Source organism: Numida meleagris, chromosome Z (assembly GCF_002078875.1).
Source record: "Numida meleagris isolate 19003 breed g44 Domestic line chromosome Z, NumMel1.0, whole genome shotgun sequence".
Classification (NCBI taxonomy): Eukaryota; Metazoa; Chordata; class Aves; order Galliformes; family Numididae; genus Numida; species Numida meleagris.
The window spans coordinates 67823062-67847953 of record NC_034438.1 but is presented as its reverse complement, the minus strand read 5'-3'; the positions used below and the strand labels follow the sequence as shown (position 1 = coordinate 67847953).

The window sequence follows — 24892 nt, the reverse complement described above, 5'->3', positions numbered from 1 at the left end:
GCCCCTCTCCTGTTATAAGCAGAATTATACCACATTCTAGCAGCAAGAAAAAAGTAAGATTTGTTGGTTATATGGTATCACCATCAGGACTCGGACCACGGAGTCCTCCTGGAGCACCAGGAAATCCTGCCAGGCTAGTCAGCTCTGCGAACCAGGACACCCGTGTGTGCAGTTCAGCCTTGAGCACCTGTCACCTTACTTTCTGCCTTCCAATGGGCACCTTGCAGCAGCTGGCACTGGCAGGAGGCTGCCAAGTGCTGCTCCTCCAGCGTGTGAGGGGAGCAGCATGTGAACACAGCCACCTCCACTGAACTCGGTGCACCCCGCAGCGTGGCAGCCTCTGGCTCAGTGCTGCTACCGTTTAGACAAAGCATGGGACTGTTTTCTGCCTTTCCTAGGGGAAATGAGACTTGGTTCTGCTCCCGCAGACAAGCGCTTAGTACACGAAATACTCTGCGCTTTATACCATGCTAATGGGAAAAGAGAATCACTTTTCACTAGTGCAGAGCTTATTTTTGCGGGTGATCAGAGAAAAACACAAACCCTGCAGTCTTCTAACTCTCAAGCTTACTTCTCAAGGTAACTTCAGTGGAACCCAGGTGTAAGAGCAGCCAAGTTAAGCCCCAGAGTTATGTCACCTGCTCTCCCATTTGCCATCATAATAATCATGTGAATACGGCACTACTGCACCCAGTTAACCTGCTTGCTTGCTTAATTTTTTAGGTAGCTATGAGGTAACCAGGCACATGGAGAGAAATAGCATGTATGCATTGACAAAATCTTCATTTAAAAAAAAAAAAAAAAGGAAAAAACAACAAAATCCTATTCATTTAATGCATTCCATTTCTCCTTCTCAAACAGTGTGGTATGACAGTGAGTTTCTAAGCTGATGCATGTAGTTTTGAAGGCGAGCTGGCGTCCTTAGTAAGGAGGTTTCAGTGACAGGCCGCCTTTCATTACAGGTTCCTGCGCTAGGTTTCCTGTCAGAAATAAATTAAGAAAATAAAATGACACTTAAAGGCATCAAACTGTACAATCATGGAATCATTAAGGATGGAAAAGGCTTCCAAGATCGCCTGGTCAGTCAGCCCTCCCCACCGTACCCACTGAACCGTGTCCCTTAGGACAACATCTATGCACCTCCTGAACACCTCCTCCCTGCCGACTCCACCACCTCCCTGGGCAGCCTGCTCCAGTGCATCACCACTGCTGGAGCTTCTCTCTGTCACGGGGTGGCTGGAACAAAGCCTGATCCAGTCAAGAGCATGGAAAAGGGCAGGCTCTGCTCCTGCAAGTGCTTTAGTAAGTGGCTTTTCTTCTGAAGTTTCCCAAGTGAGTCAAGGCAAACACATGCTTGTGGGTGGAACCGAGCAATGAATCTTGTTGAAAATGGAACAGAAGAACAAACACGTTGGAAGAGCTTTGGTCCAACAGTCATAAACACCGGGCACCTTCTGGTATGGTTGTGAATTCCCCTGCCCACAGCTGATGTGGTAGCAGTCCCTGTGACCTTCAGGCAGGATGCAAAACTGGGTCACTACGCCAGGTGCTTATTGCCAGGCAGCCCCTGTACTGACAGCAGCTGGGAGGGAAGGTCAGTCCTTTAAGGAGGCTGTCAGAGCCCAGCTGTCACAGATTCCTTGGAGAGGTTTAACAGGGGTACCACAAGGCATGCGTAAGGGGATTCTACATTTATTTTAACAGAAAAACTGACCTGCAGTGTGTTGCAAAAGCAAGGGGAGTTGAGCCTAGGTGGGGGAGAGATTTTTGGCTAAACAGGCCTGGGGGAGTCAGAGAAAAAGTAGAGAAAAGGTGGAGAAAATGTGTCTCTTCCCTGAACTTGTTTTTTTTTTTTTACCCCCCAATCCCCAGATCAGTAGTCAAAAGCTCATGTGAACTGGCAATACTGTCAGCTGTCACAAAGCTGCTGTCTCAGGGCCATGAGACAAGACATGGGCACAGGAGAACTCCATGGCGCCTTGTGAAAGCAGGGGTGCCGGCTGCCAGAGCAAGGATGGAGGCCAGGTCCCTCTTCTCAATAACTGCATGCAACTCTGAAGAGCATAACATCTCTATCTTGCTCTCAAATACACAGAAATTCTGATCGTGTTTTTCTGAGTGCCTTCCCATGAAGTAATAAGTTGATTCTCATGGTGTGGCTGGAAAGGCATGGGAGCACCAGTATTTGTATGTGAATTTGTAGATCAAAGTTTAACCCTTGGTACAGAGCTTGGCTGGATGATGGTATTAAAGGCATCCAGCTAGCACATATGTACCACCTTCAGAAGGCTGAAAAAGCTTCAGCTTGCTCAAAAGGAATGAGAGGGGTACAGAGCAAAGCAGCCAGCACCACGAGCAAGTGAAGGAGAAAACTTTTTGTGAAAGAACAAAGGATCATAAAAAGTGAAATGCAGTATAATTGTGCCTGCAGTCTGTAACTAAAAATTGAGTTCTCTGACTGATGGTCAAAATGAAGTAGACCTGATAGTTTTCTGAGCAGAATTGTTTTTCACAGGCTAGTATGGAATTCCTCGCAGAACTTTCTATTTCTTGAACCTTCTCTGGTTCTGGTTTTGGGGAGGATCAAGTGAGGACATTGTTTGGCCTGGGAATGGTCTTCATGGGTGGGGAGGTCCTACCAGCTCCATAGAACGCTCGGCCGGGCCCCTTCTGCAGCACTTGAGGAGTGTAAAAAGTTGCAGAGCTGGTCCTAGACAGAACATGCTTTTATGTCGAAGGAGTAATACATTTTCAGAGGCCGTGGCATAAATTTAACAGGCTGTATCTCATTAACTTCAATCCCACAGTAATGCTTATTCATTAAAATGACAGGCCATATAATTATTTCCTGAAAAATGAAAACGGAATAGGATCTGTGATCTGTGGTGCAGTGAGAAAGGCAAGGGCTAAGACAAGGAGGCTGTTGTAAACCAGCTGCAGGACAGCTAAGAACAAATGCTCTGAGATTAAACCTGTTATAGAGTATGTATGTAATACAGTCATACACATATCTCTTATTTTTTTTCTGTAAAGAAGCAAAACGCATACACCTGGTTTTAATTTCAGTATCCTGTTGTTAATGCCAGAAGATAGCTTAGCATGTCAGCTTTGCAAATAATGGTGGACATCCCCAGTTAAAGGGCAATATAAATCTTTACTGCTACTACTAGCAGAGACCTACGCTGTGTGTCTGCTAGGACCTACTGCAAGGAAATGAAAGGTGCTCAAAATCCACTGCATGTGGCTGCCACTTATTGGCTGTATTGGCCATGCATGCACATAGCTGAAGGTGCTTACACAGATGCTGTACCACACCTTTGCAGGAGATGGCATGCTCCAGGTCTCCCTAGACAAGTCACTGGTGTCACACGGGAGAACATGTCTGAGGCAGGACAAGCACCAGCAGTCTCTCTGCTGCGCCCAAGGTCCTGGCAAGAGGGAAGCTCCCTTCGAAGCAGCAGGCCAGCAGGTGGGACACTTGTCCCTGCAGCAAGGATCTCATGCTGCAAACACTTGCTGCTCCCTCACACTGCTGCTGCAGGGCTCCAGCTCTGCTGGCTTGGCTGCTTTGTTGGACTTGCTGATTCTTCACCTTGGTCCCCTCCTTCCAGCATCTTCCAAGGCACTGGTATACACTTTTTTCCCCTGTAGTCCCCATTTTACACCAAATGTGTCTTGTTTTTTTAGCACAACATCTGAGTTTCAAGTCACGTTTGCTCATCTCTAGCAGCACAACCTCACTGGTAGCTCTTGATGCTGCCTAGTGTCCCTGTTTACTGTCAATCACTTGCAGGCTGCTTTGGATATCCATCCTAATTTTTCCTACAACTGTGCTACGCTTAATCATCAAGCTCCCACTCTGTTTAACTCCAAATTCTTGCAAATAGATCTGCGTGCTATCAGCAAAGAGGATGCAGAGAACTAGCTCATACAGGTCTCCTCCTTGTCGCCCCTCCCAGCTGTGCTGGGGGACTTGTTTATCTCTTGATAAACCAGGAGACAGCTTGAACTTCACTTTGCCTCTGGAAAGCAATGCTCTTTTCTGCCATGTCTTTCAGCAAAAAGCCGTCAAGTGATCAAGATTTAAAAACTGTCAGCTGTCACACTTGGAAATGAGTGCCCCCAGGAAGGGTGATGGTGCTTAAGATTCATTTTACTCAGCCGTGAACAGACAAAGGTGCAGGGTGGGACTCTACGTGTCACACCACACCACAAACAGCTCTGAACTCTGCCGTCAGCATTATAATTCTTGCTTATATGAGTAGTGCAGGTCAGCTGTAAGCCATGAGAATGTTGGCTAAGTAAGTATTTACCAGCTACGAAATTCTCTTCTCCTAGCACGGCATTGTTTTAAGGCTTAGTTTTTTCTTCCCATTTTTGTTTAGCAGCACTTTCCTCTCCGTGCTCTTTCACTTACAGCACTGAGTGACTTTTCCTCCTGCAGTCGGCAGCGGGAGCTACGTCCCTTACATCAAAACACAACGAATGAGGCCGGCGCTTTCTCTTCTACTGTTAAGAGCTACAGCTCTGCAAGCACTGTGACAAACTGGCAGGTCAGGACCCTCAGGGCTTCTCCTCTGTTTTTCATTTGTTTAAAATCAGCTGTGCCAGATACTGCTAGAAGGCTGCGGTCTGTGTTACCTAAACAACGCAGCAGTTGAGTGGTTGCCCTCTCTGGGCAGCCTGTCCTGGTGCTCCATCGCCCTCACAGTGAAGCTCTTCCTCATGTTCGGTTGGAAGCTGTGGTGTTCCAAACCGTGCCCAGTCCTTGCAAATTCACAGGGCCCTCTGCAGCTCAGTTTGTAAGCCTGAGGAGTCATTGTACCAGCTATCTTCACCAGGCACCAGCATCACACCAGTGTAAGCTGTGGGGTTTCCCCATCCAGCGGCGCAGATCTCGCACAATGATGTCACAGTCTGGGAGGTGACAAAGGGGAGCAGCCTGAGGCCCTCCGGAGAAGCAGCGCTGTGTCCGCTATGAGGGCTGCACTGCTCATCCTGGTACTCTTCCTACCTCCAACAGAGGCTATCAGAAAGTATATTTTCCCTTCTGATGGTACGCACCAAACAAGTCCTCTTTCTGGTAGAAGTGATTACAGAGCTTGTGTTCAGCTAGGTAAAAAGAGAGGCAAAAGATGTTTTTCTTCTGATTATTCTTTAGTTCAATGCTGTTTTTCTTCAGAGAGCTTAATAAGACCATTCCCTTCCCCTGCTGTTTTGCACACTTGCTCTACAGTTTGACTTGTTCTGCCTATGTGCAAGCACAAGAGTGCACAGAGCTACTCCAGCACCTCCAGCAATGACACAGTGCCTGGTCAGAACGAAAAACATCAGATGTGGCCTTCAGAGCACTCATCTTGATCACGTTTTAGGCAGAATACCAGCATCCAAATGTTTGAAAAAGAGCACTGGAAGGTGTCAGCCTTCAAAGAGGCTGTTTTTGATTTTACTCTAAAAATGGCTGCATTTGATGAACCACAAATCAACTAGAGCACAACTAGGTAGTTTGAAAACTATCCGTCTCACTTGGATATGAGAGTTTTTGTGAATATTCTCATTGTGCTCTTCAGAAAACACCACACTTACACGGCCAGAATAAGAGTTTAGCTTGGTGTGCACTCGTTTAGACATTTCTGCAGTGACACCTGTGTTCCCACCTAGATCGTGAGCAGGATCTGCCAAGCAGGAGTTTGCAGAATTTGCAGGAGCACTGTAAGTAGAAACACATGAAGTCATATAAAGTAGTCATAAAGTCCATAAGAAAGAGTCTGGCTGGCACAAGTTACCAGGCAGTTACACATCTTAAATTACACCCCGTGCTGCATTCATTTGCTACCAATACAAGTGTTCCAAGAACAAGATAAACTGCTCGGTGCTTATGCCGAGAAGTCCTAAGTCCAAACAACTAAACAAAATCACAGGGAATGAACAGCCTACCTGCCTCTCACCTTTTAACAAAATAAATGCATCGATATTATTTCACTTGCAGTGACAAATCAGTTCTTACAGGCTTCTGCTTCTTTCCTCCAGGTTTCTCATTGCGGTCACCCACAGAGTTCACACTCAGTGGTTAAAGAGAGCCCATTTCTGAATTAACTGTGGAAAAGAAGTACAGCCATCGCGCGGTCAACACACATCACTGTGCACAGGGCTGCCCCATTCTGGTTGGGTCATGCCTTTGAAGCACTTCTGTTACAAATTAACAGTTGGGGATTATAAAAGTGGACTCTAATAGCAATGTATTTTTTTTGCTGGGTGAGTAACTGCATCTAGGAAGTGACATATTCATCATCATCATTCTCAGTCAAGAAGCAGGAAAGTTGGTCTCAGGTGAAAACTGCCGTACTGCTGGGCACACCACAGGCAAATTATACATTGCTTTCCACGTAGGGCCATGAAAAATCAAACACAAAGCTGGAAAACACTCCTGTAAAAGCAGCTCTGCTTTAAAATCTGTACGGAGAGACAGGGATTTTTGTAGGTAGTTCGTTTCTGTCCCTTTGAGATTTTCCCTGCTTAACTTCAGCTTCGTTATTGTTTCTGCTTGTAGCAAATTTCCTCTCTGGCGTAGGAGATGAAGAGGAGAAGATTTCTGAGGAAGCAGAGGCACTAGGTAACAACTAATTGGTGTTTTCTTTGGGGTTATGGTGTCTCTTGTGTATTTAGCACTAGTATACTTCGTGTGTTTCTACCATGACAATAAAAAAAAAATCATTTTTGAAATGCTGATCTGATCATGACTTTTCTAGCTGAACTGAGCTCAAGATCAGGTATTCTTCTGTTGTTCGTAAGTTCATAATATACCTATTTCAAGTGCTCGGCTTTTTAATCACTGCAGAATTGGAAAACCCAAGAGAATAAAATGTTTTTCCTTATCCTAAAGAAAGCCATCTTACCACTTTTCTAACTAGGTCTTCTAGAGAACTATCTGATTTCTAATTTCCTGTCTTTTAGACTTTTGACTCTCATGAGGCAGTTTTTGTAGGCATGCTTCCTCTGCTTCCTTTTCCACTCAAATGTTGAACTTTCTGATTATTCCTAAGACAGAGCAGAGAAAGAAAAATTTTTGTGGCTGCTGTTTTTCCTTTCCAGAATCCAGATTTGGACCCCAGTATCATAACACTCCTCTACAGAACTACAGTGAAGAACAGCCTTTGAATGGTATGGTAGAGAACTCAGCAAAGGATTAAACATGACTTTAATTTATCAAACTATATATTATAAGAAATACATCAGTTCTAGATTTGATGAGCAATACTGAAATGAATAAGAAACTTTAAATCAAGAGTGTTTGTCGTACTCTCATCCTGGAATCACGGAATGGGAAAAACATCAGGCAAACCTTGACTTTGAGGTACACATGTATTAGCAGATAGAAACACCAAAGCCAAAGGGTGATGAAATGTACAAATGAAGTTAAGTTTCTCCTGACCTGAATGGGAGACATGCACTTGTGTTGAAACGTACCATTTGGCTTCTGAGATTGTATGTTCTTCCCCTGTACTGTTTCATGAATAAAACAGCAGTTTATGCTTACTCTATGTCTGGAAAAACAAATTAGCTTATTTCTATTTCTGATTAATTGAGAAAAATATAGTAATCTCGTTTCATTTTCTAATAAGGGGCTAATAAGTATAATTTTTTTATGTAAAACAAAATGTAATGAAAGAAATTATCCTAGAAGCCCTGTCTGTTTGTTCTAAGCTGTTATATAGAATCATAAAAGGTAGGATAAAAAGTTATTGCTTAAATGTAAGGTCTTTCATAGAATCCTCTGAAGGCCATCTAGTCCAACTCCCCTGCAGTGAACAGGGACAACACAGCTAGATCAGGTTGCCCAGGGCCTGATCCAGCCTCACCTTGGAAGTCTCCAGGGATGGGGCATCAACCGCAACGTGGGGCAGCCTGTTCCTTTTCATATGTAATACTGAAGTATTACTGTATCTCAAACATTTCAGACTCAATAGCCAAATTTTTGAATGCTTATGGGGATGAATCATACATAGAATCATTTGGTTCTGTGATTCTATGTCTCTGAAAGTGATGGAACAGCACAAACCTGAATGGGTAAAGATAGGTCTGTGACTGTTTTGGAACCCTGTTTTTGAACTGTGAATGAGTCACCATTTACAAACTATACAGTGCTCATAGCAAAAGGTCTTGACTGGACTGGTGCTGCTGATTACATTGTTTTTGCAGAAATAGTCATTGTCATTTTACTACAAAGCATTCATTTTTTATTTTCAAACTTACAGGTATAATCAATTTCTGTGCATGCCCATTTGCACAGCACATTAGCTGTTTGAATACTAGTGGTGTGATGTGCTTTACTGTTGTAGTGCTGAACAACACCAATTTGAATCAAAAGAACACAGCTGAAGAAGCCAAAAAAGAAGATTCTAAAGAGACTGCAGTTCTTGCCATGTCATCTACAGCTCTTGCCATCTACCTAATATTTCTGGTTTGTTTTTGTGTGCCTTTTAGAAAATGCAGAATGCAAAAAAGGTAAGTTTTCCAGTCATGAGCTGTGCCCATGCTATTTAGATCCCTCCCTTTACTGCACCTCTGAGCTCTCAGCAAGCTAGAGGAAGACATGATAGTAGGCCTCAGGTTGTATAATATTCTGTAAGTTACTATGTTGTATGGTTTTTGGAAGACCCTCACCCATACCCCTAGCCCCCAGTAAATATTCTTATTTATTTACTGTAGGACTGTAGGTTTTTGGACAATGAAATAAAGTTCTACTGTAAATGTAGAATTAAAAAAACTATGTTAAAAGGTGGTAAACACTAGGAAAGGCTGCAGACACAAATGAAAAGCAAATGCAGAAATTATTACAAATTATAAATTGCAGTACTTCCAAGAGCCTGTGTACTGAACTGTGGTAAGATGAGATTCTCCTCTTTGTCAGTTCAAATCTTGAAAAAAATAAAATTCAGTAAAGTTAATATTCAGTAATTTATTATCCATTTTTTGTGGTATCTGTTAAGTTTCCATTGAATCCCTCTAGTCAAAGTAACGTAATTATTTTTGTTCTGTGGCTTAGGAATTCTTGTCGTACTTTCAGATGCCCGTGGAAACAAGAGAGACCGGCAGAGGGTGGGACGAAAGCAGATGACTCTCACAAGAAATGCTCAGACTCAGAAACTGTTCCTCTTATGAGTTCAACTGATATGCTATTGACTGCTCTGGCACCAAATTCCAGTAGAGCCTCTTCATCTGAAGACTCAAATGAAAAGTGACATTAAATATAATACCTGTGCCAGTCACCAGCAAGCTTTAAGAGCTGGCTGTCTCGCTGCGATTATTGGTAGCGAGATGGTTCGTGTTGTGTGTGTGCCCGACGGCGAGGGTAAGACACAACGGGTCAAACATTTGCCCAGTCAGTTTATTATAAGAGTTTTGGTTAGCTAGGTCTGAGTGTGGGAGGTGGGACAAAGAAAGCGATAGTAAAAGACAGAAAGCACAAGCAAGGATTTGTTATAGGAACGCAGGGATAGTTACCACCGCAGTGTCACAGTGCCTCATAAGTCTGGCTGGCAGCGGGGGTGCAGGTTCTCCTCCTCGGTCAATCACAGGCAGAAGAAAAACGTAACAAGAGAAAAGTGCACACGTTTTTTTGCGGAGTCCATAGATACGTACTGTCCGGTTCTTCTTGGGTTGCCCCTAGTAACGGCACGTCCAACCCAGGTGCAACAGTCCAGTGCGGGCTAGTCCACATCCAGGGAGCTGGGGCCTCCACACAAGGCCAAGCCACTGCATCTTGGGAGTAGCCAAGAAGGTGATAAGCATCAAGATATTCCCCTTATCTTCCTTGCTCCCGACACCCCTGTGTAGGCAGAGATGCCTCTAGTTGTCCTTGCATTTCACAGCAGTCTTTGAGACAAAAGGAGTTTTTGTACAGAGGCTCAACACTGGCTTATGAGCAACTATGATTCTGGAAATAGTGCTTGCGATTCACTGAGCGTGGAACTTGAAATTTCCTGACAGTATGGAATAAGCTTTATGTTCTAATCAGAGATATGGACAGCTGAAGCTGTCACAATTACTTCCTGACAGAAGATGAGGCGTTTCTTCTTTTTAAAAGCTCTGCCACCCCTGATCATGTTCCTGACAATTTCAAACTGTAGGTAATACTCGACTGTAAGCCGCTTCCTGCACATTCTGTGTCACAGCCAGCTCCACTTGTCTGAAATGCTTTTCTTCTTTCCCAAGCGTGAACTTACCTGAGTATGAGCTTGATAACTGTATGTGATGAAATAAGGGAAAATTAAGGTCGTAGTATCAAAAGCAACATGCAAAAGAACTGAAGATACTGTCAGTTTGTGAGAAGTAGGCAGGTGTAAATTAGTAGAGATGTACAAAGGATGTTGGGATGTGAGATTAGGATTTGGAATAGTAATTCTTGGGAGCTCATAGCATTATGTTCTTGATTGCAGATAAATAAAGACACTTCGGGGCTGTGGAATAGTTACTGTAGGTGACACTGAGATGAATCCCCTTAAAAATAGGCACAGTGTTGAGGAAATTTCCAGGGCGGAATACAGCGAATGTGCAAAGAATCTGTTCCATGACTGCTCCCTAGGCAACATGACCTGCAGCCTTAGGTGTTAGCAACACCAGGGGAGTTTGGTGCTGACTGCAGGAGAAACGGCACCGAGGGTGGAGTGGACTGGAAATACTGTGGTCAGGCTCCGTGATGATGCTGCAGAGATGGGAACCTGGTGGTCCTATGGAACTGGTGAACCGCATAGTTGTTAGCCTGAGCCAGCAGCTTTCCTTCTTCTTGGGTTTTTTTTTTTTTTTTTTGGTTGAAAACACATCCCTGGTATCAGGACAAGCTGGAATGCAGGGGGATTTATCTTCTGCCAAACCTTTTGGCCCTTTAATGCAGCATGGAGGAAATGTGTTCTGGTGTAAAGCTGTGGAAGGCAGAGCATACAACCCACTAACAGGTAAGCCACTGCTTACCCTGCCTCTTTTTGTCTAACCTAAAGAATAGATCTTTCTGGCAGGCAGATACCATTGTTTTGAAGCCCTTTAGTGAAGCATTTTACAAGGTCACACAACAACCTGCATAACGGATAAAATAAGGAAAAGTCCTGCTTGTATATAACAAGTAGTAATTTATAATTGTGCAGTAAAATTAGTAAATGAAATACAAATAGAAAAAAAAGTCACGTATATCCCCAATAACGTAGTATATTCTTCCGTCCTACGCTTCATGATGATTGCTGGATGGCTGCTTCAGATAGCATCAAACACTTAAAAATATATGCTTATTTTCTGAAGTTAGGCAAATGCTGTCAAACTGGACAATGAAAGAACAATATTATTCCTTGTATCTTACAAGTGACAGCAGTCTTTTCAAGCAGATAATTCCTACTATCTTACTTTTATGTTCAAATAGGAGTCATAATAACTAATCGGTGAGAATACCGGATTGACATCTGCTTGCAAATTTCCCTTGTCACACTGAGCTTAGCATTTTTCTTTGAATCACAATCAAGATGTATAAGAAATACTGCTATAAGATACTGACTTTGCTCTCAGTAGCCCTTGGTACGTATCTAAGATGGCAACAGGTGATGCACTACAATAGCTGTAATGTATACATTTTGTCTATGTGACTAGAAAAAGAATACCCTACCTATGAGACAGCAGAGTTTATTACTCTAGTCTATTCCTGCTCAGAACAGTATATACACTTCTACAGCCTGTGAAGGCAGGGTTTACTATGTGATATACACATAGATATCTGTAATAAAACAATATTGCTGTATTGTATACAGTTAGAGCTACACAGCACACCACATCTTGTTCTCCAGCAGACTGAGTTTTGGCTTTCTTTAATAAATCATTTTTGAATGAAGCCTTGCTCCGATCTTAAGCAGCTTCTTCAGCAGAGCAGTCAATGCCTGCATAGGTGAACTTCTCATATAGGGTGGTATTCACATAGGTCTGGAAAGGAAGTAAACAGAAGAGTGTGATACGAAGCGCATTACCACAATAATCCTAAACTGAACTGAAATTGTTAATGGCCTAATTCTTGTCCAGGGATTTGTTCTTACCTTTCTTTCTTCCAGCATCCTGTTCAGTGACACCAGTATCTGAGCAAACGATGGTCTTTCGTAAGGTTTCTCTCTCCAGCACTGTCTCATTAGGTCATACCTTTAAAATCAAACACCAACACATGTTGGTTTAGACACATGGGTTAAAGCGATGAGTTCATGTTTACTGGAAAATTGTTGTACACATGCTATTAAAAAACAAACAAACACAAAACTAGACTTACATACATAGCTGCATTTACATTTTCCACAGCTAATTGCTGTCTGGAAAAAAACTCCTTTTCTCTGGAATAATCAAAAAGCTCACTTTGAGCTAAGGCCCACCCATGTTGTGTAAAGAACAGTGTGTTTGGCATGCTGTTTAGAAATAGCCTTAAGTAATTAAAAAAAAAAAGTAGCTTTTATGGTTTTTTGAAAAATTATGCTATTAGTTTCTTTCAGACTTCCTCTCCTATAGCAGATGTTGTGTTATTCTTCTTGTTTTGTTTGCTCAGGCAACTTACACTTCATCATCACAGTTGAGAGGCTTTTCCAGTCTGTACCCTTGAGGCAATTTTTCATAGAGTTCTGCACAAGTCATTCCACAATATGGCGTTCCACCTAAAACAGAGTTAAACCATTGTTATGAGTGGTATTTTTTTTTTTACAAAAGAAAATATAATTTTCTAACAGAAATGAAAAACAATGACTAACTCCCATCCACATCTAGAACAAATGCATTAGTTCACTTATTAAGGAAATCTGGAAACAAATTAGACAAGAGTTTCCATAAGCAATGTGCACCTCCAACAGCTTGTACCTCGCGGCCAGCAGACCACATGGCACACTCAGAGACAAATGAAAAAGACTGTGTGACAGCCAGAGGCTGCATCACTTACATCATGAATGGAGGTGTGAAGAAAAGAACCCTCCATTTTGTTAATGTTCAAAAATTTTCTTCAGCAGTACTGGAGTAGGAGAATTTTGGCAAAAAAAAAAAAAAAAGTCGGCAGTGTGAATCTGGATTCAAAACTCAGGCTGTGCAAAAGCTGCCCATCAGCCTTACAGCATTTTGAATTAAGACTGAAAGTTATGTGATGTGCTGAATTTTACATTTACGTTTGGCCTCCGTTTTACAGTGCAATGAAAATATGGTCATTTACACTGGTACCCACACTGAAAATGTGACAATTTTATTTCCAAGGACACTGTAGCTAAATATGACTCTTCTAAATGAAACAAAATAAAAATTAAATATATTGCAAAGCAAGAAGCTTTAAGCAGGCTGAGTGAATGGAGTTGGCTTGTCCCATGTGGGCTTATGTGTGCAGAACAAAATTTGCATACTTACCTAAACTAACAATTTCCCACAGTAGGACACCATATGACCATCTGCAACAGAGAAATATTATTGAGTGCCACCAGAATACAAGATGTCATATATTAAATTGGTAGATGGTCTTGCTACGATGCAGATAACATAAAGAAGTGTGATTCATTCTTTCTTTTTCTTACTAATTTTTGTAAAATGATAGAGTTCATGGAATCAGAACACATGGAGTCAGTGAAGTTAATTCCCTGTAAGTCCACCAGCTGGAGTCCTTTACTAGACTGAACAGCTCTCAGCAAATAGTGCAGTTACACAGCTGCTTTGCTAAGTGTCCATTCTGGTTGCCTGACTAAAATGCCGAGTCTCTCCGAGTCTCTGCAGGAATAAGCAGTTTTTCATTTCAAGTGAGAAATATGCCTCTATTAGTAACCCAAATCTAATTAGCTTGTTGCAGGTTTTATTTTTTTCTTGCCATTTGCTTAGTCATGCTGGTACAGCATGAATTCTTTGATTGGATGTCACTGTCTTCACTATCAGGCTTTCTCTGATATTGAAAAAAATCTTTAATTAAAAAGGACCACTTAAAACATACTTACACATCACTGTTGGTGGTGTAAACACTGTAATTCAAAGATTCGATTGCCATCCATCTCACTGGAAGTCGTCCCTGAAAATTATTTCATGACAGTTAGTTTTTGGGTGGTTGGAACAACAGTGCAGAATCATAGAATTGTAGCGTAGTTTCGGTTGGAAGAGACTTTTAAAGATCATCTAGTCCACCCCACCCTGCTGCTATGTTTATTAGGCATCTTCTCCTTCCATGTCATCCAAAGCACAATCTCTGGACAGCTATTTTATTGGCTCACAGATCCTGGTGAGCTGTTTTCTACCATCTTGTTAACTCTGGCCTTGTTAAGTAGAATTAGACTAGTTTGCCCCAGTCAGACAAACTCTGGGAAAAAAAAAAAATGTTGTAGTATTCAGATACGTACATATCCTTTTCAAACACTGAAAGTATATTCTTTGTATTTCTGTAGTGTGATTGGATTTAATCTCATGAGTGACTGCAAAATTGGCTGTTTTACTGTCATCCACATTCACAGAAATAATTTTCAACTATATTGTATGTAACAAAAACCTGGTATAAAGTTGATTTACAAGTAACGTATGTGTATTAATAGTTAATATAAACCTTTATACATATTAGTATATACAGACATACCAAATCAGTTCTCTAGTAGCTGTGAGTTTGCATTTTTCTTTATATGAAACCAGAAAATAAGAAACAAGGAAAAAAAAAGTGAAGAAAACAGATTATACTCATCTCTTTTGATCCTTACCATGGTTTTCTTGACATAGACTTCTTGACCTCTGGATAAGCCAAAGTCAGCTATTTTTGCAACATAATTTTCTCCAACTAGGATGTTCCTTGCTGCCAAATCTCGATGAATAAACTAAAATTGAGATAACAGAAGTCACTGCAGTATCTGTGAGTTTTACATATATTAATAGTATCCTGAAAACTGTAAACATTCACAGTAAAAATGAAAACTAAAATGGCTTCACATGCCACTACCAGAACATTTTAAACTTCAGCTTAAAGATTAAAGCAATTAGTTACCATATAATTTGTAAGTTTTAATGCCTTTTCCACAATTCTGTATGACAAAGTATTTCACAGAGCTGAGAGAACACAACGAAGTAGCAGTCATCCAGTGGGTGATATAGAAGCTAAAATTAAAACCTCATTTTGATTTCATTAAGGTGGATAGTTCCTGAAAAATGGGTGCTGTGCTTTCAGTTGGTAGAACATTTAGGACTGACCTGTTTCTGGCTCAGGTAGTCCATCCCCCTTGCAACATCTGCTGCAAAATGGAGAAGCTGCTGAGAGGAAAGTGTAGATGCAGTGCTGTTGGCAATAGCAAATGCTGGGTCAGTCTCTAGCACTCTGCTTTTACGGAGGAAGTCCAGTAGATTCCCATGGGGGGCATATTCAATAGCAAGATAAAGATATCCTAGTGAAAATTCAGATAGTTAGCATATCACACAGTAAAAGTTGGACAGTAATAATATTTGGACGCTTACACTACTGTATATTAAAAAGAAATAAATCAAATTGGAGGGGAAATATCAAACAGTGTAACTCCTAGGTGTAACAGAGAATTCAGAACTACTGATGAACATAATCTCTGAAGGATTAATGTAAGCATGTAGCCCCAACACCAAGTCTTTTGGGCTTTTGAACAGAAACGTTGCTCAGAAAGGCCTGCTCATGATCTGATGTTTCTGTGGACTGTGTGTGCTGTAGTGCGTTGGTTTTTTCTTTAACTGATTTTTAAATCAATTAAATCAGTGTATTCAAGAGTCTCTTACCCCGATGTTCACATGCTCCCAGAAGATTTATGATGTTGGGGTGATGACCAAGTTTACAAAGGACTTCAAGTTCTCCAGCAAAGTCTCTGTGGTCATCTTTAGAAGCATACTCTGAAAATCAAATCAGCATGCATTTATGTTTTCCTTTGAACAGAATTTATGACTGTATTGTTAATTATGAGGACTCTGGGCTGCTTGAGGCACTACTGCTTCACCTCTGACAGAAAGAGGAAAACTCTACAATACATTAATATTTATTTACAGGAAAACAAGTTTTCAATCCAAGGAAAAAAAAAAAAGAACCTAATGTCTGTAGCAACACTCTGCCAAGAAAGCAAGCATCTTAACATGTTACACCTGTCACTTCCCTTATTTGAGAATGTAAGATGTCATAGCAGATCATACTGCAACTAGTTGCCTACAGATCTTTCCTTTTGTGCACTCTGAATTATTCCTACCTGCGTGCACACCTTGGCTCTTTTTATAGTGGTCATCATATTTAAGAGCGTCTTCCAATTTGCCTAGATAGAGATCTAGTGAATTGTAAGAAAATGCATACATCCTTACAGTATTGTGTACTGTAGTTCTCTCCAGAACATGGTAGTAATGACTGATGAATACAAAGAAATTAAGTCTCATAGTGTATATATGTATAGATACATAGATGTGGTCATCTGTGAGTGAATAAGGTAAGCAAGATAACCATATGCTGTGACCAAAGGCTCACTCTGTGCTCCTGTCTAGCAAATCCATGTTTTACTGGTTCCTCCTTTGAAGATAAACACACACATGAAGTTTATACTAACCTGTGAATTGCAAAATACATAATAGTTAATTATATTAACATTTGAAGAGGAATATAGGCCAGCTTGCCAGAGCACAAATGGAGTCTTTGGAAGAACAGGCCTTGGTCTAGTAACAGCCAATTCAACGTCATTCATTAGTAATTTTGAATATTTATTTTAGTGTTAAGAGAAGGCTATTAAGCACTTCTAAAGAGAGAAACATCTGAAACAAACAACCAAGAGAAATCTATAGTCTCAGAGTCTTTGATTTTTACTACCTTTCATTCTTTTAATTGCAGCATCCATGCGTAAACCATCCTTCTTAATTCGTGCTTTCAAGACTTGCCCAAAGTTACCTTCCCCGATCACATCTTGAAATTTGATGTCATTCCATTCAAGAACTGGGTAAATAGTGGGATCTGGGCTGTTTTTGGCTTTCCTGCTCAGAGTGAGAGTACCTGAGTTGAACTGTACAGCTGGCTCTTCCCTCTGTAACAGAATTAAGCAAATGACAATGGTTTCTTCTTTATGGAGAAATCCCTGAAGGCATGTGTGCTCAGTCATGTATGTGCACATGGAGCCTGATCCATCTCCTGCCAACACAAATGAGTACAGTAGAAAACGACTGCATCAAGCACTTGTACCTGGATCCATGACAGTAGTTGGGATCCTAATTTATACACGATAAATATTGTAGCTGGGCCTCCTAAACTATTTTACAATTAGTGGAGATGAAGGAGATGAACAAAAATAATTCGGTAATACTGACCTTAGAACCAGTTCTAAGCCTCAGTAGGATTTATCTGTTTACCAAGTTTGACTAAATTCTGTTGTAATCAGGCTCAGTAGTAAGACTGAGGAAAGAGGATGCAAGGAAAGGAAAAAGAGAGGAAATGATCCACCTCCATACTTGAATCCCCACTTCAGTCACATGTGCCCAGAAAACACTTCTGGAGAAGTTTCAGGACAAGGAGCAGGGGTATTCTATGAGACCTGGAGACACAGGTCATCTTTTTGAGTAAGCTCCCTGATTCTGTTTTTAGGAAATGAACTGTGTAGATCCTGTTGAAGGAGCTCTTTAGCCCAACTTCATTCTCCTTCATGGATTCCCCTTTGAAGTGAGAGGTGTCACTGGAAAGCAGAGTGACAAACAGACTATAGCAGGGTGCAAGCATACAGAGAAAAGAGAGAAAGAGAGAGCATAAACTTCAGCATTTTCCTCAGAACTGCCAGAACTATGATGTTACCATTGTCTGATCCTGCTGTGCTGCCCAAAGCTCGAGAGCCTTGGCAGAAATATCACTGATGCTAAAACCAAGGGTTAAAGATTTTGCAGTTTCAAAACAGGACAAGCTCCTCCATACTGCCTGGTTTGCTATTTGTGATACACAGGTATAATAAGACAGAAAAGGAAAGGATAAACTGTGTCCATCTTTTTTCAAGTCACGTTGTAATTAAGCTTGCTTTTGCTCTGGGTCACTAGCAGAAAAAAAAAATTACAGCAAGAGCACTAATTGCTCATACAACAAGAAGATTGTATTTGGAAAGGTCAAAGGAAAGGAAGTGGAAAAAAAACCACAGTAAAAAGATGGTGCCAAAATAAGTAGCCACGCTGACTCAAGAAAACTAGAAACCCACCACCACATTTTGGAAAGCCTGAGCCATTCTGCGCTGGAAGTTGGCTCGCTTTAACTGCAGCATGATGAGAAAGGCCAGGAGAATTGTTACGCAGGTCATCCCTGCAGAGCCAAGGATAGCAATGAGCAGCATTTTACCTCCTTTTGATTCATATGGAGCTGTTGAGGAAGCACATAAAGAGTATATCATTTCCAGCTAATTCTGAACAAGCCATGAGCAATGCACAGCCAAATACTCCCATCTTATAAACACTATAAAGACAGAGTTACAATCCCTTTGTTTAACAGAAAATGTCACAGACATTGTATGGTCCAATTTTCAGAGGTACAAGCACCTGCAGGTTCTGCTGAGTTCAGACAGAGTGGTGCAGAGATCACATTCAGTGATCTAACGTAGCTTCATTAATTTATGAGCTGCTGGGCACTCGCTAGAGGGTACACACAAGTGTTTTATGTTGTCACTTCACCAATACCATGCAGTGAACTGAGAGGGAAATGCCAGTGCTGCTGTGTTGTGTGTCAAAATTAAGATAAAAGAAAACTAAAACAGCGTATTATGACTTTCCTTTAGCTAACTGGCCCTGGTTTGTGCAAGTCCAGCATGCTGGAATCACCAACCTTTCATTTCTGGAAGAGTCTTCAATTCAAAGGACGTGTTTGGGTTGCTCAAGCCGATGTTGTTCTGAGCATTAATCTGAACCTGGTACACAGTGTTTGGCTCAAGGCCCTTGAGGTGGTACTGAGTAATGGTGGAGTTCTTAATGATAATGTCGATGTGATTGTACTCAGCCTTGCCATAAATTTTGTAGCTGATGATGATGGAGGAGATGGAATGACCCTCAGCAGTTGTCCAAGAAATGACTGAGGATGTGTCTGTGGTGTTAGAAAACTTGATGTTGTATGGTGCAGGAGGTATTCCTGAGAACAAACACAAACACACAGAAATGTTGGAGTGAACTTCCACCTCTTTCACCTTCTCTCACTAAGCCTAACACTTTGCTCAGTGCTTTTGTTGTGCTAAAAAAAGTTTAATTTTATTGACAGCCTATACTAACTGAAGGCAACTGTTTTATGAACTTCATGCAGTCACCCGTATTGCAGTGCTCCATACTTCCAGCAGAGGTTGGAGTGGTGTTACAGAGGATTTCAAGCATGCACATTGGTCTTCAGAGTAGCATACAACAATGGGGTGTTTACAATGCATTGTATCTTCTCTTCCTTCCTAAAATGCTGACTCTTTCTGCATTGACATAGCTGAATTACAGTTCCAGAGTGGAGTTGGGTGGTTTTTTTTTTTTTTTTTTTTTTTTTGAGTTAAAAAAGAATTTGGAGTATGGAATTCTGTGTGTTCATCATTAAAAGAAGAAAAAATGCTAGATGTGCTAGAAGTATGAAACAAGAATGAAACACACTGATATTAAGAAGATGTGGATTCCTAGCTTTTCATTTCTTTTCCCTTTCTCCTTCTTCCTTTTTATTTTTTATTTTTTGGCAGGGAGAGGGTAACTTTTCATGAGTTCCTGGTAATTTTCAAGGTAAGAATTTCTTTGGACACCGAGCTGTCTTCATAATAATAGCAATAACAACCACAACAAGTGGTCATTGGGAACTGAGTGTTACCAGGACAAAAGATAATATTTAATGTAGCCAATAAGAAACAATCATTCTGATCACTGGGGGAATAAGGAAGAATTAAACAGAAAGAAGTGAGTCAGCTACTTACTGTCACTGAAAGTCCATGCATACAGGTAGTTGCTCCATTCTCCTTGGGACCTGGTGTTTACCCGAACCCTACACATGTATTGCTGTCTGGGCTCGAGATCTTTAATGATCAGAGTGGACATGTTTCCTGGCACTTGGGTGATAACACTGCTCTCATCACCATTGTCATTCACACTCTTCCTTTCCACTTCAACACGAATGTCATCATCTGTCCTCAGAGTTAAGGGATGCCAGGACAAATTCAGCGATGTCATACTTTTTGGAAGCAGTGTGAGACCTTCTGGAGGAGGAAGACCTTGGAAAAGAGAGACAAAGAACAACATTTCATGTCTGGTATATGTAAACTAAAATAGGGGTACCATTAATTCCCAACCACTTGCCTTAGCTTAGAGTGACAAACTGCAGTACTTCACTCCCCTATACCACCCAGTTTTGCAGAAATTTGCTGCCGTGTTAGATAATTCCTTGTGGAATCCTCATTTATCCTGTATGTTAGTATTCAATTTGAGTTGTCTCCTTGGTAGTCTGAAAGCTTATCTGCTTGTTAGATATCTTAATTTTTAATGTAAACTGATATTAAGTGAAAGGAGCGATCCAGTAGTACTAGGAGGAAGGACTGGCACACATACAAGAGAATTCTATCTCCAACTCTGCTGCTCATTCTATGCAAATGTTCCTTTCTCAGATCCCCTTATATCTAAATAAGGGAGAATAACTCTGTCTGACACATAAGGTTCTTTTCTTCACCTGTGATTTTTTTTTGCTTTATTTTTATTTCAAAAAGGCTTATATATTTTTCACATCTAGATGCTGCTTTTGCTCAAAGGAAAGTGCACATCTGGGAGCAGACCACAGAGATAACCACCTGAAATAGGCTTTCTCTGAAAAAGGACGATGACTTACCCAGCGCAGCTGTTGTGAAGCTAGCCTGCGGTCCAGGATGGCCTTCCCCACCCTCCCCTTGCCGACTCAGCTGAACACAGAACTGATATTCTGTCTTTGGTTCCAGATTGTCCAGTCTTTTTGTTGAGCCCTTGACTGAGAGCAAAAAGACAAAGGAAGAGTGAAGCTGAAAAACATTAAGGAAGAAAATATCCCTGAACAACTAAACATAGATGGTAAGATATTCAGGCTCATCTTCTGTTCCCAACCCACTAAAATAAACTATTTAGAAATATATAATACTTTTTTTTGTTGTTTTTAAATGTATGAATTGTAATCCCACTGACTGGTTCTGACCCAGACAAAGGAATGTTTCCATCCACCCTTCCTTTGGTTCAGAGCAAGACTGGCTCCTTAGGCAGTTTGCATTGCATGGTCTTTGTTTATCATGAATTAATATAACAGTTTACTTGTTGAAGTTCCTGTAATGTTTCCTATAACATTTTAGACCTTGCCTAAAATATTAGAGTGTCCATGTCACTCACAAGCAGGCTTCATTTTACCCATACCATTCCTGATCAACATTTAGGTAAGATATCTGTCTCACTGGAGGGCACAGTAGACATGAAGGAAGACAGCAGAGGCTCCAGGACAGCTCACTCCTTTTGAAAACCTGATATTTGCACAGGAGTTTTCAGGAGCTGAGGCCAGCAATGATCACTGTCTTAGGGCAGGAGTGGGGAATATTTTGGTTTCTGAAAACTGAACATAGACTTTCAATCACTCTTGTTGTACCACACTCACATTAGCACTGTACAGTACTGTTACATAGAGCCATGTGGCCAATTACAAAGGATTTAACCTATATGGGTTGTATAATCTTTTGAATCTATGTCAAGAGCAGATGTAAGTCATGTTTAATTACGTAGCTGAAGTTTGTGGTTGAGGGAATTAGGGAACCTTACCTTCCACAGACATCCAGGACTGATAACGCTTTGCCGGCTTGTACAGGAGCTTTGTTGACACCACAGGTCCATCTCCAGTATGTAGCTCAGCATTGATATCAATAATGAGAAAATTATGTCCACTGTTTGTCAGCCTTGGGGCATATTGCGGCACAGGAGGAACTGAGCAAGAATGCAAATATTAAACCAGCCTTTTAATTCCCTACAAAACCCTGGTATTTTTCTAGCTCTACAGAAAACTGGGAAATGCTTTTCCAAACTCCAAGTAGAGATGAGTTTAGACTCTAAATCTGATGGTTTAGGTCTTTCAAAAAAAAAAAAGTGGGAGTTCTTTTAACCCTAATGATCCTGTCTTAATTTTCCCCAGTACATTTAATTAAGATGCTGTGTACGCCACGGTTCTGTCTATATTCTGACTGTAGACATTGATTCAGATAATTTCCTACAGTGCAAGAGTGGAACTCTCTGCCACGTTAGAGTGTAAAGCGTGCTTTAAAAATAGAAAGGTAAAGACATCTGTGAAGATTTTAGCTCTTACCTTTAACTGTAACTTGAAATGGTTTCTCTGCCATTCCCGCTACTGTCTGCACACTGCAAACCCAGGTTCCCGTGTCACGGGGCAGGACTCGATTAATTGTAAACATAGCTTCAGAGCGATTACTGGTGACAATGAGGGAAGGCTGAAATGACAAAAGACACAGGCCTGAAAAATGTGGGCATTAAGGAATGTTCCCATTCTGCCTTTCTCAGTTTAGGAACTCAATCTAGTGTTTAGTTATGATAATAGAGAGGCCCTATAGACGTCATCTCCGTAGTTTCATATGTGCTTCAGTCCTTGAGTTCCGCTCCTGTGATTAAGGAAGCTCATGTAGTGACTCTGGAGTTTGATCATGTATCATATTTCCTTCTCTTTAAATCAAAGGCTTTATTGTTCCTTTTTCTTAGTGTTTAATATTGAATGTATCTTCAATACACAATGTGGATTCAATAAGTGGATAATTATTAATAATTATTCTAAAACATAATTGAAAAGCTGAAAAATAATCAAGCTAGTATTTTAGAGACAATGATTAATTACTACTCTATTTAGTAATAAATTTTCCATTTTTTCCATTGAGCCATAGCTGAAAAGCATAATTAAAATTAATTTACTATTACATATTTAAAAGTACAATTTACTTTTTTAAGAAAAATTAAGACTTACTTCACATTTTCAAGAACTTCATAATACTCTGATTTATTTCTTGAACAGTTCCTAGCCTATTTGAGATCCATTAATCTAAATCACTTCTTTTTACTACTTTTATTTGGTTGGTTTGTTGGTTTCTTTGCTAGCCCATGTGGATTATAACAATGTTTTAAATATTTTGAAACAGGAGCGTGGTAAATAAAGAACAGTAAACAATAATCAGTGTGATCATCTCAGAATGTTAACGTTTCTCATTATGTTTGAAAAACGTAGTGTGCATTAATTACAGATAAAGTCAGTATAAATTTCAGAAAAAATTGGAAGCAATTAATCAATAGCTTACCCTTAGGACAGTTCCATCTTGCTTCAAAAGTTTAAATTCTTCAGATTTAGGAAGTGGCATTCCAGTAGCTATGCAAAAGGGCTTGAATTCCACACCAGAGTTGAGTTCCACAGGATCTAGTAAGTTTTCTATCTGAGGTGAAAGATCTGCAGAACCTACAGAAGATGTACAATATTTTAATGTCATCCTTCAAACAGAAGCAACAAACATATTTAGGCATATAATGCACATACACTCTGGAAAGCATAGGCAGTGTAAGTATCCGGTCCTTCCTTCGCTTACGTGGGCTTGCCCAAGGACAAAAACAACCAAAGTTAAAGCTGTTATATCAGAGTAAATATCCTGCAGGAAGAAACAGCCTTTGTATCTGTTCATTTCCTCTCCTTTCCCCTCTATTTGATGCTCTTTCTGATATTCTAAGCACAACACAGAATCATAGAATCACCAAGGTTGGAAAAGACCTACAAGATCACCCAGTCCAACCATCCACCTATCACCAATAGTTCTCACTAGACCACTAGTCTAAATGTTCCTTGAACACCTCCAGGGTCGGTGACTCCACCACCTCCCTGGGCAGCCCATTCCAGCGCCTGACCACTCTTTCAGAAAAGTAGAATTTCCTACTGTCCAGCCTAAATCTCCCCTGGTGCAACTTGAGGCCATTCCCCCTCATCCTGTCACTAGTTATAAGAGAGGAGAGGCTGACCCCTAGCTCACTACAACCTCCCTTCAGGTAGTTATAGAGAGCAGTAAGGTCTCCCCTGAGCCTCCTCTTCCCCAGACTGAACAATCCCAGCTCCCTCAGCTGCTCCTCATAAGGCCTGTGCTCCAGACCCCTCACAGCTTCATTGCCCTTCTCTGTACACGCTCCAGGGCCTCAATGTCATTCTTGAAGTGAGAGGCCCAAAACTGGACACAGCACTTGAGGTGCGGCCTCACCAGGGCTGAGTACAGAGGGACAATGACTTCCCTGCTCCTACTGGCAACACTATTTCTGATCCAAGCCAGGATGCCATTGGCCTTCTTGGCCACCTGGGCACACTGCTGGCTCATATTCAGCCAAACATTGACCAATAGCCTCAGGTCGGTTTCTTCCACACAGTCTTCCAGCCACTCTGCCCCAAGCCTGTAGTGTTGCATGGGGTTGTTGCGGTCAAAGTGCAGGACCCAGCACTTGGTCTTGTTGAACCTCATCCCATTGGCTTCAGGCCAGAGATCCAGCCTCTCCAGATCCCTCCGTAGGGCCTTGCTACCCCCAGGCAGATCGACACTTCCTGCCAGCTTGGTGTCGTCTGCAAACTTACTGAGGGTGCTCTCAATGCCCTCATCCAGGTCACCAATAAAGATATTCGACAGGACAGGCCCCAGCATCGACCCTGGGGAACACCACTGGTGACCGGTCCCCAGCTGGATTTAACTCCATTCACCACCACTCTCTGGGCTCGGCCCTCCAGCCAGCTCTTTACCCAGCGAAGAGTGTAACACACACTAGTTATGATAAAATCAAGCACACATTTTGTAACAAACATGCAGCAACTCTCCATTGCATCTTTTCACAAGAGCAGCTGGATCACAACAGTGTGGTTTAGCTGGTTGGATTATGGTTTTATTTCTTT

General features: G+C 41.3%; 2 protein-coding genes across 6 annotated transcripts in view; one reads left to right on the top strand and one right to left on the bottom strand.

Moving 5' to 3' along the window:
- LOC110390343 lies at positions 4321-10768 on the top strand. 4 transcript variants are annotated; one of them, XM_021381607.1, is made up of 6 exons: positions 4326-5056; positions 5662-5712; positions 6551-6613; positions 7093-7161; positions 8256-8505; positions 9047-10759. In XM_021381607.1, exons 1-6 carry the CDS (start codon positions 4978-4980, stop codon positions 9240-9242), a joined length of 708 nt encoding a protein of 235 aa, XP_021237282.1. In that variant the 5' UTR covers positions 4326-4977; the 3' UTR covers positions 9243-10759. The 4 variants fall into 4 exon arrangements, with proteins under 4 accessions (XP_021237284.1, XP_021237282.1, XP_021237285.1 ...); XM_021381610.1 differs by having other exon boundaries at positions 4327-5056; positions 8340-8505; positions 9047-10756; XM_021381608.1 differs by having other exon boundaries at positions 4327-5056; positions 9068-10756.
- Positions 11026-24892, bottom strand: part of TEK (TEK receptor tyrosine kinase) — a 38464-nt gene continuing 24597 nt past the window's right edge. For both annotated transcript variants that reach the window (XM_021381599.1, XM_021381600.1), the window contains 16 exons: positions 23277-23431; positions 22283-22424; positions 21745-21906; positions 20801-20935; positions 19899-20192; positions 18794-19093; positions 18177-18334; positions 16817-17027; positions 15754-15864; positions 15205-15395; positions 14721-14834; positions 13977-14047; positions 13402-13442; positions 12575-12671; positions 12072-12171; positions 11026-11961 (listed from right to left, as the gene is read on the bottom strand). In XM_021381599.1, the coding sequence (XP_021237274.1) occupies positions 11887-11961; positions 12072-12171; positions 12575-12671; positions 13402-13442; positions 13977-14047; positions 14721-14834; positions 15205-15395; positions 15754-15864; positions 16817-17027; positions 18177-18334; positions 18794-19093; positions 19899-20192; positions 20801-20935; positions 21745-21906; positions 22283-22424; positions 23277-23431 (2357 nt within the window). In that variant the 3' untranslated portion in view covers positions 11026-11886. The remainder of the gene's footprint in view (positions 11962-12071; positions 12172-12574; positions 12672-13401; positions 13443-13976; positions 14048-14720; positions 14835-15204; positions 15396-15753; positions 15865-16816; positions 17028-18176; positions 18335-18793; positions 19094-19898; positions 20193-20800; positions 20936-21744; positions 21907-22282; positions 22425-23276; positions 23432-24892) is intronic.

Bases quoted from the DNA above. Each gene is read 5' to 3' on its own strand.
- LOC110390343 (XM_021381607.1), top strand. From the start codon at position 4,978: ATGAGGGCTGCACTGCTCATCCTGGTACTCTTCCTACCTCCAACAGAG. The intron at 5,057-5,661 runs GTACGCACCAAA...GTTCCCACCTAG, and splicing joins GTATATTTTCCCTTCTGATG to ATCGTGAGCAGGATCTGCCA. The intron at 8,506-9,046 runs GTAAGTTTTCCA...TCTGTGGCTTAG, and splicing joins AAATGCAGAATGCAAAAAAG to GAATTCTTGTCGTACTTTCA.